The following is a 17,026-nucleotide window of genomic DNA, read 5'->3' as shown; positions in this document are numbered from 1 at the left end:
AACATCATTAGATACAGCTTCAAAAATGTTGCTGTCTTTTTTTAAGAGAAACGGGGCTGGCAGGTAGGATTTAGTTCCCCCTTGTTTATGGTCCACACTCCAGTACAGTAGGTGGCGGTAATGCACTAAAACGTTGGATGCCAACCGCCGATAAACACCACAGAACAAGAAGAAGACATTTCTCTCAAGAGGCGTGGCGTGACGACACCACGTTCTGACAGGAATATCGCCCAAATTTGGCGGCAGTTTCCTGTGTGCGCTTACACAAGCCCCATGATGGTACGCTTTTCTCGCGTGTTTGCCGCGTTCCTCCGCCAGAAAGACTGGTCGTCCAAGTTTACCACAGTGAAGTGTTCAAGTACAAAGGCAGAACCGCGACTTCACAGAATGGAGTATCAGGTAAGATACTGTGGCTATCATCTGCTAGCCAATGTGCTAGCAAGTTAACGTACTATCTAACGTTAGCTCGCTAGTTTGACAAGTTCATGGTTCACTAGGTTACCTGCCGCCCCAAAAATCTTACACAAGACCATGAAATTAAAACCTTGCCAATTCCACTTTGTAGTGTTCGATACACACGTGTTTCATTAAGACTATAGTTCATAACGGGGAAAAAACGCTTAACTACATTTTAACAAAAGAATTTCACATGCTACAGAACGGTCTAAACTTTAAGCAGACTGTCACTGTCTGTTGAATGCATGAGTTTACCTTGGCAGCTATATTTAATTTGTTAATAATCTCGCACCATGATTTTACCAGCAACACATAAGTTAGCCTGTGGGCTGAGCTATCCAGCTAGATATTAGAGACCGTTTGTGGAGATAGCTAGCTTGCAAGTAAGTGAAAGTTGAGCAGGTATGGTTGGTACAGTAGCTACGTTTTTAAAAAGTGCACACTTTTAATTGGGGCGTTGGGGTTTGCATACTAACTAGTTTAAGTAGGCTAACAAAATATTAAATTGCTCAGCGGAACATTATTAATTATTTTTTACAAATAACTTCAGGAAAACATTCATGCTGCGAAGTTTGCTAAAACGGACCCGCCATGCTGCCTAGCCTCATAACTTAGAACAGATAGCAGATTAGCTAATGTCCACCCCAAAGCCAGTCCAGCAACATTCGGTAGTTTTAAAAGTATTTGTCCCTTGCACGTGAACACTAGTTTGCTGATTTGAAGGTAAATGATTACTAGATAGATGGCGAAGTTGGAAAATGGCTCTCATTTATTTGTATGTATAGAAGCTGTTGATCAATTTGAACGTGAGCCATAAACTTGTCAAACTAGCGAGCCAACGTTAGATAGATAGTACGTTAACTTGCTGGCGCTAGACTTGTAACCGAAAGGTTGCAAGATCGAATCCCCGAGCTGACAAGGTAAAAATCTGTCGTTCTCCCCCTGAACAAGGCACAAATACTGTTCCTAGGCCGTCATTGAAAATAATAATTTAATCTTAACTGACTTGCCTAGTTAAATAAATGTAAAATAAAATACCTTCCAGAGATATGGAAAACTACATGCACTTTTGTGTTTTTTTCTGGCACTACAGGATGCAGTGTGCACCCTCAATACCCTGCAGACCAATGCCTGTGCCCTGGAGCAAGTGCGTCGAGAGCGGGGTCACCCTCAACTCCAGCTCCAGGCCATGAGGGGCTTCCTGGAGCGAGCAGGCCTGGTGGTAAATATATTCTACAGCAGTGTCTCCCCCTACCATTTATTCTGGATTGTCATTTGAAATGGTCAAGAATTGATTATCTCCTAATCTAAATGTTTTCCCATTTTCATTCCAAGGTGGAAGAACTTGACCATCTCAATATCATTCATGTCACAGGAACGAAAGGCAAGGTGTGGAGTGTGTGTGTGTTTAAATCCACTAATCTATGAGCTAGCCCCAAGCTCGTATCTTGTGCAAAGTTTGCCAAACAAATGTTGTAAACAACTTGATATGGCATTGTGGGAAGAAGGTGAGTAATGTTTCAAAATGTTATCTTTCAGGGGTCAACATGCGCCTTCACAGAACAAATACTGAGAAGTTACGGTTTTCGGACTGGATTTTACAGGTACATATCAAGAAGTATCAAATCCAGAGCAGTCCTACCTACAACAAATTAATTGTTGAGAAAAAAAGGGCTGTTTTTGATGCTGAGTTAAGGACATTTACTTGTGGTTACCAGCCTCATCCAGTTAACCCAGCCATAATCTGTCATCTGATTTTCTGCATGAAACATTATTCATTAAGTTCACGTACTGCTGAGCCAACGTTCTTGTGTAGTAGTTACAGAGCAGTGGTCACGATCGAGTGCGCCTATTGCGCTGGCCAATCGGATAGCTCAAATCACCATACAGCATCCACAGCCTATGTGAGATTTCATAACTTTTAAAACCATGGCCAGAGACTGTCAAAGAATATAGCAAAGAGCTGTGGCTTTTGAGTGAGTTCACGACTTTTTATTCAGCTCTGTTAACACTTTTTTTTAAATTCAACACTATTACAAAACACAACGCACTTCTCCCTACATCCACTTGGCGCTGCAATTAATGATTAGCCAAGTGTATCGATAGCCCTGAGTTTCTATTGTTATTAGCAGTTTGTCTATTTTAATATTGAGGAATATTTCACTTTCTTTGGTCATAGGAACAACATGAATTTGTGCATGATGCAGTGCAAGACAACTGGGAACTCGGAAATCTCCGCCTTCAGTGCGTTCAAGGCAACTGAGAACTCAGAAAAAGCGATCCCACTGGGAAAATTTGTTTTGAGCGGTCATCCAAGTCAGAAACTCTGGCATCTTTCTAGAGCTCAGACTTTCCGACCTGAAGATCAGACGTCATGATTTTACCAATTTTTTAAAAATATATTTATTAATTAATTAGACCTAGCCTGCTGCATAAACCTCATTCGTACAGAACTGTTTTTATTAGATTAGTGTTAGTTAAACATTCCCATGTTTTGGATTTTTAACCCTTCTGAAGATGTATTGGAGAAATGAGACTCATTTTAGTCATAAGAAATTGATAAGTGTTTCAGTGAATTTCTACTCTACTGCAAAGGTTCGCTTACCATACCCCTGTTTTTAAGAATTGATCATCTTCAATTATATATTGTAACTCATGTTTTTGACTTAACACATTATTTTCTGTCGATTGCAGTTCCCCACATTTGGTACAAGTCAGGGAGAGGATAAGAATTAATGGAAAACCAATCGGCAAAGAACTCTTCACAAAATATTTCTGGCAGGTGTATGGACGGCTGTATGAAACCAAGGTAGTTGTGGAAAAAGGTTCCGATTCCAATTGTAGTGAAGGTTTGGAGTTCTGCTTTCTGTGCTCCTGGTCTTTGACCTCCGAGGAGAAGGGTGTGTCCTTAATGTGTTTCAGAATATGACACATTCTCCAACCATGACACATTGCTCCCTCTTCTTTTCCTGTAGAGAAAATAAAATGTAATAAATTCTTCAAATATCTTTAAGTTGGAGGTACTAAACTAAATTAGTTCTACTCATACATTTAAAATAGCAGGGCCCTTCACAATTTGCCTGTAACCGTTATACATCTGGGTTTGGGCCATTTCCTGAATTCAGCCAACTTTACCTTGTGTACTATTCCTGTCTCTAGCCGTTAGAACTGATAATTGAGTTTAGGGAGAAAATGAAAAACCTCTCGTCCTATAATGACCAGTGTCATATGATTTGTTGTAGATGTCCCATGCTGTAGCTGTCGCCCTTAAATGAGGTTGCATATCTGCTCATTGAGATGTTGAAGGGATACTACGAAGCTGTTATAGTAATATCCTGTTGACCTTTGACCCCTCTCAGGACACTCACGGGGGGAGTATGCCCGCTTACTTCCGCTTCCTAACAATCCTGGCCTTCCACGTCTTCCTGCAGGAGAAGGTAGGTCGCTATAACCAGTGTACCACATCTCTCATATCAGGTCCTGTATTCCCATCATACCTCTGTTGGTGTCCCTGTGCAGCGTTGCTGGGGTGTCTGGGACTGGTGGTTGCTCCCTTTCCCTTCAGTCCTTGTTCATTTCTTCACACACCTGATAGGATTGGCATGAAAAAGGAGACAAGGGGCCCCTCATGTTTTGCAGACACTAATGCATAGTGGTGACCTTTTATATTGGTGGTGGCATCTTCATGGCTACTAATGAGTCACACCCTGTACTGGTAAACAATCTCCTGGTAAACAATCTCCTGAGATTTATGGCCTATCTGTCACAGGGTCAGATCGACTCTCATCAAATCAGGAAGTTAATTACATTTCATGACTCAATTCTTCTTGGTAAAATAAAAAAAGTGGCACTTATCAATTCTTTCAATTGACCTCTTGAAATGACTGAATAGAAATGTGGGTTGAGCTCAGCCACCCATATTGTCTTGTGATGCAGGTGGACTTGGCAGTGATTGAAGTTGGGATTGGTGGAGCCTACGACTGCACAAACATAATCCGGTAAGAAGCATGGAATTGGATCCTATGGGATGGGAAACAAACAGGATTTAGTTCAATGGTCCGTAATCGCCTTTAATTTGATTAGAAATAGATCTCTATGATGATGCTGCAGCTGATGTAACCATTCCCTCTCATGGAATCCCCCTCTGCAGCATACCCTAATTCCCCTCACTGTACCCCCTGGCTCAGTTCCAAAGTCTCTAGTGACTACTGCTGTGTGCCTAATGTCTCACTGAACTCACTTGACAAGCCCTTCAACCATTTTGTCCTATGGTGCGACCTCATTAACAAAGCGTGACTGACTGTCTCGTCAAGCCTTCCATTTTGTCAGCAGCCCCATTTTGCAATGAAAGGTCTCCATTTATTGTTAGTTGATAGAGCGAGAGAGACATTGGGTGCTATTTGAAGAGGGTTGTTGAGAACAGACCTTTTTTTAATGAGCTAAAGACTTTCAAAAGATGTACGACGTAGGCACAAGCATTCAGGTTTGATATGCTTATCTACTAACTATGTATGGAATACATTTTCTACGCTGAACAAATTATTAATTTGACTTGCCCCTGTACTTTCCCATAATTGAGATACAAATCATTCTCGCCTGTAGGACCTCTCCATGGTCAGATCAGAGCTAGTACTACATTAGATGGTCACCAACACGAGAACTGGCAGATCTGACATGCAGTTCATTTCTGTTCTCACCCTTCACCTGCTGGTTACACTTCCAAAACAAGTAGCTAATACAAACTAGTTAAAGGTAGACTCAGCGCTATGATGTAGATGCAGAAAGTAAACCACCTAGTGGGTCATTTTCCGCGACCACTAAGAGCATTGAAACACGAGGCTCAACTTCTCTGTTTTGTTCCCGTGGCTACCACGCTCTAACAGCGTGAAGTGAACCCGTGCACATGCTCGGATGATGTGAGATCAGAGTGTTGCGTGTCGCTCACTTCTACCACATGGCTATGTCATTTAGAGTCTACCTTTAACATGAAATCTGATAAAAAATGTAATTCATGCAGTAACTTACAGACCATTTATCTCACTCTCACTTTCCCTGCTGTATAAACAAAGTTATTTTGTGTGAAGATCCATTGAGTCCACTGAACTCTGTAGTCTATGCTCTGTATGTCCTCCTCTGACAGGAGGCCGTGGGTGTGTGGCATCGCCTCCCTGGGTATAGATCACACCTCAATACTGGGGGATACCATCGAGAAAATTGCCTGGCAGAAAGGGGGCATTTTTAAGGTTAGATTGCAGTACAGTTTAACTCTTGCTTTGTCAAGGCTGCACTTTTGATACATTCTGACTCAGAACATTTTCAGAACACCACCTCTAGAATGTTACAAAGTAGCCTCAATTGACACATGATTGTTTAATGCATGTAGTAAAACACCAAGAAAGCCACAAGTGCTAACATTTGACTATGCTGAAATAAACAGGAGTTACTGACGTTATTTAATTATTTCTTGTGTCTCCTCAGCCAGGAGTTCCTGCCTTCACTGTGAAGCAACCCGACGGCCCTATGATGGTTCTCAAAGAGAGAGCAAAGGAGATTGGGGTGAGCCAATAAAGAAGTCATAAAACAAGATACAACATTGTCTGTAGACTGTTTGTAGATACTTGGCCTATAATCAAGTATGAGCACAATGTTTCCCCTGTATTTATTTAGCAGTGGTGCCCCACTTTATTAATTTGAGTAAAATGTCCTTTTAAAAAGTCAGCAGAAGTTTCCTCAGTCGTTTAATGAAAAAAAAAAACTATCCTGGGCGGGCATATGACAGTTTCAAAGAGCCTCGTAAGAATTCTATGATATATGCAAGCAGTAAATGAGCAAATGGTTTAATAATGTTACATTTCAGGGTAACACAAACAATTGCATAATATTGGACTTTGATGTGAATTATGATCGTTGATATCTATCCCTTGGACTGTCCTTGAATAACTTTGACTCTTCCTCCTCCTCAGTGTCCTCTCTGGGTGTGCCCAGAACTGGAGGAGTACCCTGCTGACTCAGGACCTCTGCGTCTGGGCCTGGCTGGCCACCACCAGCGCTCCAACGCCTCCCTTGCCCTGCAGCTCAGCCACAGTTGGCTACAGAGACGCTGCCTTCCTGGTAGGTCGGAGTGAGTGTTTGAAGCTGGTCTGTGGGTGGTAGGGTAAAGGAACAACCTGGGTGTATACAGGTGTGAGATTATTGGACATGGTATGGTTTGATTGTCTGGTGATTTCAGGTCATGTGTATTCCTCATCTTCTACTCTTCTCCTGTAGACCAGAGCATCCCTTCCCCCGCTGACGAGAGTAAAGGCGTGTCGCCGGCCGCTGGCTTCCAGCCAAGCCCCATTATGGCGAAAGGTCAGTTCAATAGAACAACTCCAACACACTCACCTGCAAAATAACAGCCTCTGGTGAAAACCACGGGGGTGAACACAATCACCTGAGCATTGATAGGTCATGAAAATACTAAGTGTTTTTCTCCGAATTTGAGGGTGGGGGGGTTGAATTACTAATGGCTTTATAGCAGAGGACTAGGTGGACTGTATATCAAGGTCCATGGTTCGTTCCCCTGTTTCAGCACCAACAACCAAGGAAGCCTCCCAGCGCAACTTCCTGCTTACACCTATCAAATCATTTTAGATCTACAGTAGATGCTAGCGTTCCATTTTGGTATTCAGCAACAGTACATCGCTTTCCTCTTGGGCGGTAGGGCTGGAAGACACTGCGTGGCCGGGGAGGACCCAGACTCTGAAGCATGGCCCAGTCACCTACTTCCTGGACGGAGCCCACACCACCCGTAGCATGCTGGCCTGTGTAAGCTGGTTCAGCGAGGTTGCCTCTCAACACGAAAGAACCACAGGGTCAGTATCTACGTGTGAGTTTGTGCTCCACTAGGTCTGTGTGTTGTCCTGTCAATTGTGGTCTATGCACCTTACCATTTGTTGAGCTCTGCAATTCAAGCGAAGTCTGTCAGTAGATTATCTCTGGTATCCTAACCGTATACCTACCCCCTATGTCTCCTCAGTGGTCCTGTGGTCAGAGTGCTACTGTTCAACGCCACAGGGGAGAGAGACTCGGCAGCCATGCTTAAGTTACTGGTGGTGCGTACACTAGGCTAGGTTAACTGCCCAACAACGATAAGTACTAAACATTCAAAATCAATGTTTCGCAATCACAAATGATGTCAGACCATCCTGTTGTGATGGTATTGTCATATACAGTGCATTCGGAAAGTTTTCAGACCCCTTCCCCTTTTCCACATTTTGTTACGTTACAGCCTTATTCTAAAATGGAGAAACAATTATTTCTTCCAACTACACACAATACCCCATATTGAGAGGTAAAACATGTTTTTAGAAATGTTTGCAAATTTATTACAAGTAAACAGATGCATACAGTTTAAGTCGGAAGTTTACATACACTTAGGTTGGAGTCATTAAAACTTGTTTTTTTTCAACCACTCTACACATTTCTTGTTAACAAACTATAGTTTTGGCAAGTCGGTTAGGACATCCTATTTTGCATGACAAAAGTAATTTTCCCAACAATTGTTTACAGACCGATTATTTCACAACTCACTGTATCACAATTCCAGTGGGTCAGAAGTTTACATGCACTAAGTTGACTGTGCCTTTAAACAGCTTGGAAAATTCCAGAAAATGTCATGGCTTTAGAAGCTTCTGATAGGCAAATTGAAATAATTTGAGTCAATTGGAGGTGTACCTGTTGATGTATTTCAAGGCCTACCTTCAAACTCAGCGGGGATGTTTTTCAGCAGTAGGGACTGGGAGACTAGTCAGGCTCGAGGGAAAGATGAACGGAGCAAAGTACAGAGATGAAAACCTGCTCCAGGGCGCTCAGAACCTCAGACTGGGTGAAGGTTCACCTTCCAACACGACAACGACCCTCAGCACACAGCCAAGACAATGCAGGAGTGGCTTCTGGACATGTCTCTGAATGTCCTTGAGTGGCCCAGCCAGAGCCCGGACATGAACCCGATCAAACATTTCTGGAGAGACATGAAAATAGCTGTGCAGCGACGCTTCCCATCCAACGTGACAGAGCTTGAGGGGATCTGCAGAAAATGTGAGAAACTCCCCAAATGCAGCTGTGCCAAGCTTGTAGAGTCATACCCAAGAAGACCCTACTCGCAGCGATTTACAAAGGTGCTTCAAAAAAGTACTGAGTAAAGGGTCTAAATACTTACGTAAATGTGAGATTTAAAATGTACAAACATTTCTAGACATGCCTTTGCTTTGTCATTATGGAGTATTGTGAGTGGGGGGAAAACATTTGAGTAAGGTTGTAAAAAAAAAAAAATGTGGGAAAAGTCTAGGGGTCTGAATACTTTCAGAACGCACTGTATGGACAGCAGCTAGCCTAGTGGTTAAGAGCAGTGGGCCAGTAACTGAAAGGTCGCTGGTTCAAATCCCCAAGCCGACTAAGTGAAATCTCTGTGCACTTGGAGCAAGGCTTCTAACACTAATTGCTCCTGTAAGTCGCTCTGGATAAGAGCGTTTGCTAAATGACTAAAATATAAAAACATATGCCATGTTTGTAGGACTAAAATATAAAAATATATGCCATGTTTGTAGGACAACTTAACTGATTTAGTTTTTCCTGTATTGGGTTTTCAGCCATGCCATTTTGACTTTGCTGTGTTCTGCCCCAACATCACAGAGGCCATTGCATCATGTAATGCAGGTAAGGCTATCACATTGTGATTTTTAGCCAGGCATAACATACACCAACTACGTTGTCGATGACTGTGGCTTGACAGATCAAACAGTAGCCTAGTATGATGACATGAATAGCTCTGCCGTTGTAATTATGCGACGCGATCTGTGTTAATCATTGGTGTAAATGTGAGCATGTTCTCACTTCACTGTCAATGGAAGGGCAAAGAAGGATGTTGCTGTGTTAACATGGTGTCCAAACCAGCAAACATTGTCACAAATCTAATGGCCGACGTGTTGCTTTTATGTTCTGGCTATTAATGTGTGAAAATAAAATGGTTCTGCATGTGATTTCCCTTTGACGGTACAATCTGCCATTTTAAATTATACCCATTTTGATTCTGGAAGAATGTAGCATTGTGTAACCTTTCCCCCCCCCGAACGCCTTCCCTCTCCTCTCAGACCAACAAAACTTCAATGTCTCTGTGGAAAATATGCTCACCCGTTGCCTGGACAACCAGAGGAGCTGGCGCCTGCTCAACGGCCAGGAAGAGAAGCCTGGAGCCCAGCTGCTCATCTCCCGCGACGCTCTCCCACTGGTGGCAGCCGAGCGCTGCAGCAAAACCCTAGTCTTCCCCTGCATCCTCAGCGCCCTCCAGTGGCTCAGCCAGGGCAGGGACTCTGTCTTGGCACACCCGGACAAGAGGGTCATCCCCGTCAAGCCCAGCGTGACAGCCAAAGCCGCTCCGCTAAGAGATGCCACTGGCATCCACGTCCTCGTCGCTGGAAGCCTCCATCTGGTTGGGGGCGTCCTGAAACACCTCGACCCTTCCTTTGCCTCTTAAAGGAATGGTTCTGTCAGAACAGCAATAGATCAGATAGATTTGTCTGGTAAGCAGAATCAAGAAGAAACCCTCTCTGGAGAGAGCTAAGTGCTGGGATATCATGCAGCCTAAGGGAAAGCTTGTTAGCTATGCTTACTGGCAGGTTATTCAATTTGTACCAGGCAACAGGGTTTTGTGTCACCCCCAGTCCTTGGTAAGCCTAATAGAAATGGCCATTGCTAGAACCTTCTATTTCAATTGATAAATAGAGGGCTCTGGCCAATACAAGTTCATGTCAAATGTTTTAGCCAGTACCACACAGAGCCTTACTGAGGATCACACGTTATTTTATTTTGACAGGGAGCCATTTGGAGACCTTGGTCTCTTTTATAGATGAGCCCTACAATGACATTTTAAAACAGACACATCAGTACACTACGAAAAGAGATCCAGAGATAGAAAACAATCAGTGTAAGGTTCTGGTACAAATTCCAGATAGACACCAAAGGAAGTTTAAACTAGATGTATTACACACAAACTGGATGCTACAGCTCCATAGCACACAAACCGGTCACACATGCATATATATTTATGCCTTCTGGCTAGGCGGGGTCACCTCTTTGTGTCTAGGATAAACAGTCAGTCAGTGCTGGGCAAGAACTCTGTTCCTCCTATTGATAGCATGAGTCCAGATCCTTTGTGGGCAGGTGTGTGTAAGAGAGACTAGTGTCTCACACACAATCTAGCCCCCCCCCCCTGCACTGCAATAAGTCTCCAGTCCCAACATCCTAACCAATGACAAGTTATTACTACTAATAAGTGGATTGTGCAATTATAAACTGGCTCATGCAACACAAACAGATTCAAGTCAATTAGTCTCCAACAATCGAAAACAAATATTAACCCTAAGTCTTATACTTGAAGCTAAAACTGTTTACAATAACTCTTGGGGGGTTCATTTGTGCGACTTCCAGTATGACACGGGTGTTTACTGTTATTGTTTATGTGAAGTGGTATTGTGCTTTAAAAGCATTTGAGAAGAAGGCAGTGGGACGGTAGGCCCCTAAAATGACAGGTAATCCAAAGAAAGTGTGGAAACGGTTAGTCAAAGGCCTCACACTTTCCACCCAGTACGTTTCTTTGGGTTGTGTACAAGAATGGCTTTCTTTCCTGTCCTTTCATTGCTACCAATAAGAGACAGGGAGAGGGTTGCAACATGAACTGGATTTCTTACAAAGAGGACAGTTTTTAATTTTTGTTTTGTTTCACTATTTCCTAGTGAGATCCTCATTTGCCGATCTCACAGACTTGCATTATTTGTTGACTGTATTCTTAAACATTTCAAATGTGCTTCGTGTAGCTATCATTGTGTTGGTAAATCAGATATTCTCCCTTCAATAAAAAAATCGAACACCTCTACAATAAAACTAGACCTTTAGCGTTGAGCACAATGTAAACTAACATGTCTGTAAATTATTCTAAGGCGTCATAAGCGATAAGTCTTTTATACTGCAGTTGCTTTGTGACTAACATTTCAGAATGTTCATTGTCTTCTAAATTTGTGTCTGAGAGCGCAATTGTATGTCTACTGTAAAGAAACACACTAGAGGTAGGGTGTATTTGTAAGTCGGTATCTGTTGCAAAGCTTTTTGCAATAGAACCTTTCTTAATCTAGTAACCAAATGGAACAAAACCGGGAGGGACCTACCTAAATTTAACAAAAATAGTTTCTATTGGACAAAGTTTTCTGTTGCGGAGGAGACTGTTTCGGAAACTGACTAATGAATAAATTCTCCCCCACAAAAAAAAATCACCAGGGTTGTATTCACTAGGAACCAAACGGAATGAAACAGGGAGGGCTCTACATGAATTTGTCCAATAGAAAGTAGAAACTCTTGTTTCTTGTTGCAAAACGTTTTGGACTAATGCTTACACCCAAAGTACCATGGAAATTAGCGCTTGATTTGAGTGATTGGCCCTGTTCTAGTCTGACTATATTGCAGTCATGCTGCAGTACACACAGCAACTAATGGGTACACTATCGACTGCACAGCCAGGTATAAGATTGCTACAGGTAGATGATATGATCCAGGCATTGTGCGATCTGGCAGGTGACTGCAATGTAGTTGGCCTGGAATGGAGCCAATATTTCCCTGGGGTTTAGAAACTGCTAGACTATTCCCAAATCTTTTTTAAAGTGGTCTTAACATTTCAGAGAAATGCTATAGTTTTAAATGTATGTGCACTTAAGATAATTAAATGAATCATTAACGGATGTGTTTTCTTATGCATCATATTGTCCAGTTTGGAAGCACTAGTATTTAAGTGGTTACTGCATTTTCCACTCTTTCCAGCATTGATATTTGGTGATTCTTGCTTTGTACACGGCCTGGAATGTAGCCAATGTAATGCAGATGAAATTGTTTTACATTCTCAATGTTTCAAGCAGAACATGTCATTTGTTGTTAAACAAACGAGGAAAAATGCTTTACCCAAAACAAAAGATTATCTTAAACGCAAAACAAGAAAAACGTACGACGTAGCATAATTTATTTTATGCGTCAGAGCGTAAATCCTGCCGGAAGTGAGTTGCTTGCAATTATGCTTTTTTAGAAAAATGGCGACCGACAAAATATATATGTTTACGGCTACTATTGTGTTATTTTTGTTATTTCTCAGAGAAAGCCATTGCAGGTTACATCATCTTAAACTCGAGGTAGGTTTATTTGCCAGTTTCATATGGCCGCTTACTGTCATACAAGTGAATAGGGTTTCATGCCAATCAGACCTAGCTGCTAGCTAGTTTGCGGTTCATCATAATAAATACATCGTCTAGTGTAGCTAATTACGCGTGGATAAGACATAAGGTCGCAATACTTGCTCGTCATTAATTGTATTTAACATGTTTATCCACTGAACGTTTTAGCTAACAAGCAACACTTGTTAGTTATGTTGCTTTTGATTTAATAGCTGGTCACCTTGTACTATGATTTGAAAATGGTAGGCCACAATTATTGACTAAGTGTGGTGGCCAGCTAATCTCTAATGCACTGATGCTACAATGTCAATTAACAGTAACCTTGATCAAAATCAAATTTGGTTTGTCACTTACATTCTTTCAGGATGACATTCGGCAGAAAGTCCACCTGAACACTTTTGGCTTCTACAAACATGGTTACATGATAGTGAATATGTCCAGTCTTACCCTTACTGGGGAGGATCTGGACAAGATTGACAGCTCCACGGTAAGATCCATTTCAATGTCTGTCAGTGGTCTGTTCAATAAATTTTCTAGGAATTGTCATTGCATGAGAAGTCCCATTGGGAAATGATGTAGCCAGGTACATTTAATCTTCTTATTTACAAAATGCATGGCTCTGACCAACATCTATTTTGTAATCTTTGCCCGTTTCCTATTCAGGTTGGATTCAGTCTGGATAGGACAAGCAGCAATGGCTTCTCTACGTATTTAGTGAGTATCCATTCTAGTCTAAGATCTGTTTGTTGTTATTACTGAAGCTTTTCAACATGGGCTAGGCCTACACAGGAGCTACTCCTACTAACAGGGGGAGATCAATAATGTCTGGTGTGTTTGTGCGTGTGCACAGGATGATCAAGATCTGGACTACTGTGTCCTTAAGAAGTCTCCCAGCAGTGACGTCGCTGTGGCATTGCTGTTATTTGACTTCAAGAAAAATGAGTGAGTTTCTATCTGACCGCAGGGAACCCCATGTACCCTTCTACAAAGAGTTACCATTGTTTACAAATAGTTTTTTTATTTAACCTTTATTTAATCAGGCTAGTCAACTTGATGGCTGCGGTTTTACAGTCCCCTAATCAATTGTGCTATTGTTATGTGTTTTTTTTCCTGCGTTATTTCTAACTTGTTTTGTACATAATGTTTCTGCCACTGTCTCTTATGACTGAAAAGAGCTTCTAGATATCAGGACAGCGATTACTCACCTCGTACCGGAAGAAGATTTTTTCTTTAACGAGTCGGACACGAAGGATTTACTCCAGACACCCGACAAAGCCCTCATCATCTCATTCGCAGGAGAAAGAGACAGATATATATATTGGGGATGTAGGTCTGGGTGCCTTGTAAGGATCCGACGGCGAGTGGGTAATCTGCCTTTGTACGTTGGCAATCATTGGATAAGAAAATAGACTCACTACGAGCACGTACATCCTACCAACAGGGCATTAAACTGTAATATCTTATGTTTCACCGAGTCGTGGCTGAATGACAACATGAATAACATACAGCTGGTTGCTTTTACACTTTTTTGGCAGGATAGAACAGCAGCCTCTGGTAAGACAAGGGGTGACGGTATATTTGTTAACAACAGCTCGTGCACGAAATATAAGTAAGTCTCGAGGTTTTGGTTGCCAGAGGTAGAGTTTCTCATGATAAGCTGTAGACCACACTATTTACCAAGAGAGTTTATCTATATTCTTCGTAGCTGTCTATTTACCACCACAAACCAATGCTGACACTAAGAGTGCAGTTAATGAGCTGTATATGGCCATAAGCAAACAGGAAAATGCTCATCCAGAGGCGGCGCTCCTAGTGTCCGCGGACTTTATTGCAGGGAAACTTAAATCTGTTTTACCTCATTTCTACCAGCATGTTACATGTGCAACAAGAGGAAAAAACTCTAGACCACCTTTACTCCGCAGGCGTACAAAGCTCACCATACATTTGGCAAATCTGACCATAATGCTATCCTCCTGATTCCGGCTTACAAGCAAAAATTAAAGCAGGAAGCATCAGTGACTCGGTCAATATAAAAGTGGTCAGATGAAGCAGATGCTAAGCTACAGGACTGTTTTGCTAGCAAAGACTGGAATATGTTCTGGGATTCTTCTGATGGCATTGAGCGTGGTCCAAAAGACTTAACAACTTCTACCCCCAAGCCATAAGACTCCTGAACAACTAATCAAATGGCTACCCAGACTATTTTCATTGCCCCCCCTCTTTTACGCTGCTACTCTGTTTATTATCTATGCATGGTCACTTTAACTCTCTTCTACATCTATATATTACCTCGACTAACCGGTGCCCCCGCACATTGACTCTGTACCGGTACCCCCTGTATATAGCCTCCCGCTATTGTTATTTTACTGCTGCTCTTTAATTATTTGATACTTATTTTTTTACTTAACAGTTATTTTTCTTAACTGATTTCACTGTAAGGTCTATACCTTTTCTATTCGGCGCATGTGATAAATCAAATTTGATTTGATATAAGAACAAATCATTTCTACATTGACGCCCTGGCAAGAGTTATGGGCTCATTGTGGATTGAATCATATTGAGGAGTGTGGCTTTAAGCAGCCAAACATTTTTTTTTAAGTTATGTTATACCATAACTTTGGCTAAACATGTATTTTGTTTGTGTGTGACTCAGGGTGAAGATGAAGATGTCATCTGAGGAGAATGTGTTCCCTGACATCCTCCCTGGCCTCCGAGAGACAATAGGCATTGAGACTGGAGGTGACCAACAGAAACCTGTAAAGGGGAAAGATGACACAAACCCTGTGGGAGACCATGGTGATGGTATGGTTCCTCATTACAGTTCATACATTTTTATTTAGGGCTGAATAAATACTGACTTGAGATGAGGACATGTTTTAAACTTGCATTGATGGTAGATTTACGCCAAAGTTCGAGATAGCTGAGGAATTCTGCATTTGAGCAGTGTAAGTTATGACCAATGGTTGAATATATTGTTTTATCTGTTGTACTAAACTTGTTCTCAATGTTGTCATTTGAATCCTAGGTGAGAGTAAACCCAAGCGGGATGTTGCAGAGGTAAGAATATTCATATAACATATACTGAACTCAAATACAAAAGCGATGTGAAACAATTTCAAAGATTTTTCTGAGTTACAGTTCATATTAGAAAATCAGTCAATTGCAATAAAATCATTAGGCCCTAATCTATGTATTTCACATGACTGGGAATACAGGTATGCATCTGTTGGTCACATATGCCTTTAAAAAAAAAATGGGCCAGGATTTCGTCACGGTATTTTTGTGCATTCAAATTGCCATCGATAAAATGCTAATGTGTTTGTTGTCTGTAGCTTATGCCTGCCAATACCATAACCCCACCACCAATATGGGGCACTCTGTTCACAACATCATAGACATGTTCTGTGGTTGTGAGGCCGGTTGGACATACTGCCACATTTTCTAAAACAACATGCGGGTTATGGTAGAGAAATGAACATTACATTCTTTGGCAACAGCTCTGGTAGACATTCCTGCAGTCAGCATGCCAATTGCACGCTACCTTTAAAACTTGACATCTGTGGCTTTGTGTTGTGTGACACAACTGCACATTTTAGAGTGGCCTTTTATTGGCCCCAGCACCTGTGTAATGACCATGCTGTTTAATCAGCTTCTTAATTTGCCACACCTGTCAAGTGGATGGATTATCTTCGCAAAGGAGAAATGCTCACTAACAGGGATGTAAACAAATTTGTGCACAAAATTTGAAAGAGTTAAGCTTTTTGTGCGTATGGAAAACTTCTGGGATAATTTATTTCAGCTCATGAAACATGGGACCAACACTTTACATGTTGTATTTATATTTTTGTTCAGTATAGTTACTCTGTCACCCTTTGACCTCAACCAATGTAAGAAAATAAGTATCTGGATCTCAATCTTGCTCCCTCGTCCATTTACCCATGCCGACGGCACGCAATAAAAAGGTACATATTTTTCATTGGAGCCCTGGTGTCTGGCGGTTTTGTAAGCAAATTACAAAGCTCTTGGCGTCACACACCATTAAAATACGTGACTGTGTTTCCTGGGTCATAATTTATACAACTTTGCTCTTGCACATTTAAATTGAAGTATTATTCAACAAAACGTTTTGTGAGAACTTTTTGTGAAACAAGTTTATTAGCACAGCAATTCCAACATGCTTTATCTCTGTGTTGGACTGTCACTGTTTTTCCTCTGAAAACTGATTAAGTGGTTTTGATTGATTTAGTGGATTTTATTCACCAAGGGACCTGTTCTCACTTATCTATGTCGGTCTGTCACCAAATAGAAATTGTACAGGA

General features: G+C 41.6%; 2 protein-coding genes and 1 long non-coding RNA gene across 5 annotated transcripts in view; 2 read left to right on the top strand and 1 right to left on the bottom strand.

The window, feature by feature from the left end:
• Window positions 1-252: 252 nt before the first annotated feature.
• LOC120025870 (folylpolyglutamate synthase, mitochondrial-like) lies at window positions 253-12,224 on the top strand. 2 transcript variants are annotated; one of them, XM_038970578.1, is made up of 15 exons: window positions 253-399; window positions 1,550-1,678; window positions 1,792-1,845; window positions 1,996-2,060; window positions 3,151-3,265; window positions 3,816-3,893; window positions 4,393-4,454; window positions 5,597-5,699; window positions 5,935-6,012; window positions 6,420-6,567; window positions 6,724-6,807; window positions 7,160-7,310; window positions 7,475-7,550; window positions 9,087-9,153; window positions 9,588-12,224. In XM_038970578.1, exons 1-15 carry the CDS (start codon window positions 274-276, stop codon window positions 9,968-9,970), a joined length of 1,719 nt encoding a protein of 572 aa, XP_038826506.1. In that variant the 5' UTR covers window positions 253-273; the 3' UTR covers window positions 9,971-12,224. The 2 variants fall into 2 exon arrangements, with proteins under 2 accessions (XP_038826506.1, XP_038826505.1); XM_038970577.1 differs by having other exon boundaries at window positions 3,151-3,268.
• On the bottom strand, window positions 3,953-13,173 carry LOC120025872. Its single transcript, XR_005473043.1, has 3 exons — window positions 13,062-13,173; window positions 9,628-9,980; window positions 3,953-6,840 (listed from the first exon to the last, which is right to left on the bottom strand). It is a non-coding gene; the product is annotated as an uncharacterized LOC120025872 (long non-coding RNA).
• gpr107 (G protein-coupled receptor 107) overlaps window positions 12,332-17,026 on the top strand; it is a 25,698-nt gene continuing 21,003 nt past the window's right edge. For both annotated transcript variants that reach the window (XM_038970581.1, XM_038970580.1), the window contains exons 1-6: window positions 12,332-12,665; window positions 13,072-13,194; window positions 13,371-13,421; window positions 13,558-13,649; window positions 15,361-15,509; window positions 15,733-15,764. In XM_038970581.1, the coding sequence (XP_038826509.1) occupies window positions 12,567-12,665; window positions 13,072-13,194; window positions 13,371-13,421; window positions 13,558-13,649; window positions 15,361-15,509; window positions 15,733-15,764 (546 nt within the window). In that variant the 5' untranslated portion in view covers window positions 12,332-12,566. The remainder of the gene's footprint in view (window positions 12,666-13,071; window positions 13,195-13,370; window positions 13,422-13,557; window positions 13,650-15,360; window positions 15,510-15,732; window positions 15,765-17,026) is intronic.

This window comes from Salvelinus namaycush, chromosome 31 (genome assembly GCF_016432855.1).
Source record: "Salvelinus namaycush isolate Seneca chromosome 31, SaNama_1.0, whole genome shotgun sequence".
NCBI classification, from domain to species: Eukaryota; Metazoa; Chordata; class Actinopteri; order Salmoniformes; family Salmonidae; genus Salvelinus; species Salvelinus namaycush.
The sequence above is the reverse complement of the archived record's forward strand: the minus strand, read 5'-3'. Positions and strand labels throughout refer to the sequence as shown.

What these genes read in the sequence shown, in the direction of transcription:
- LOC120025870 (XM_038970577.1), top strand. Translation starts at nt 274, where the DNA reads ATGATGGTACGCTTTTCTCGCGTGTTTGCCGCGTTCCTCCGCCAGAAA. An exon ending in TTTCGGACTGGATTTTACAG is followed by an intron (nt 2,061 to 3,150) that starts GTACATATCAAG and finishes TGTCGATTGCAG; the next exon opens with TTCCCCACATTTGGTACAAG. An exon ending in AAGCCCCATTATGGCGAAAG is followed by an intron (nt 6,808 to 7,159) that starts GTCAGTTCAATA and finishes CTTGGGCGGTAG; the next exon opens with GGCTGGAAGACACTGCGTGG.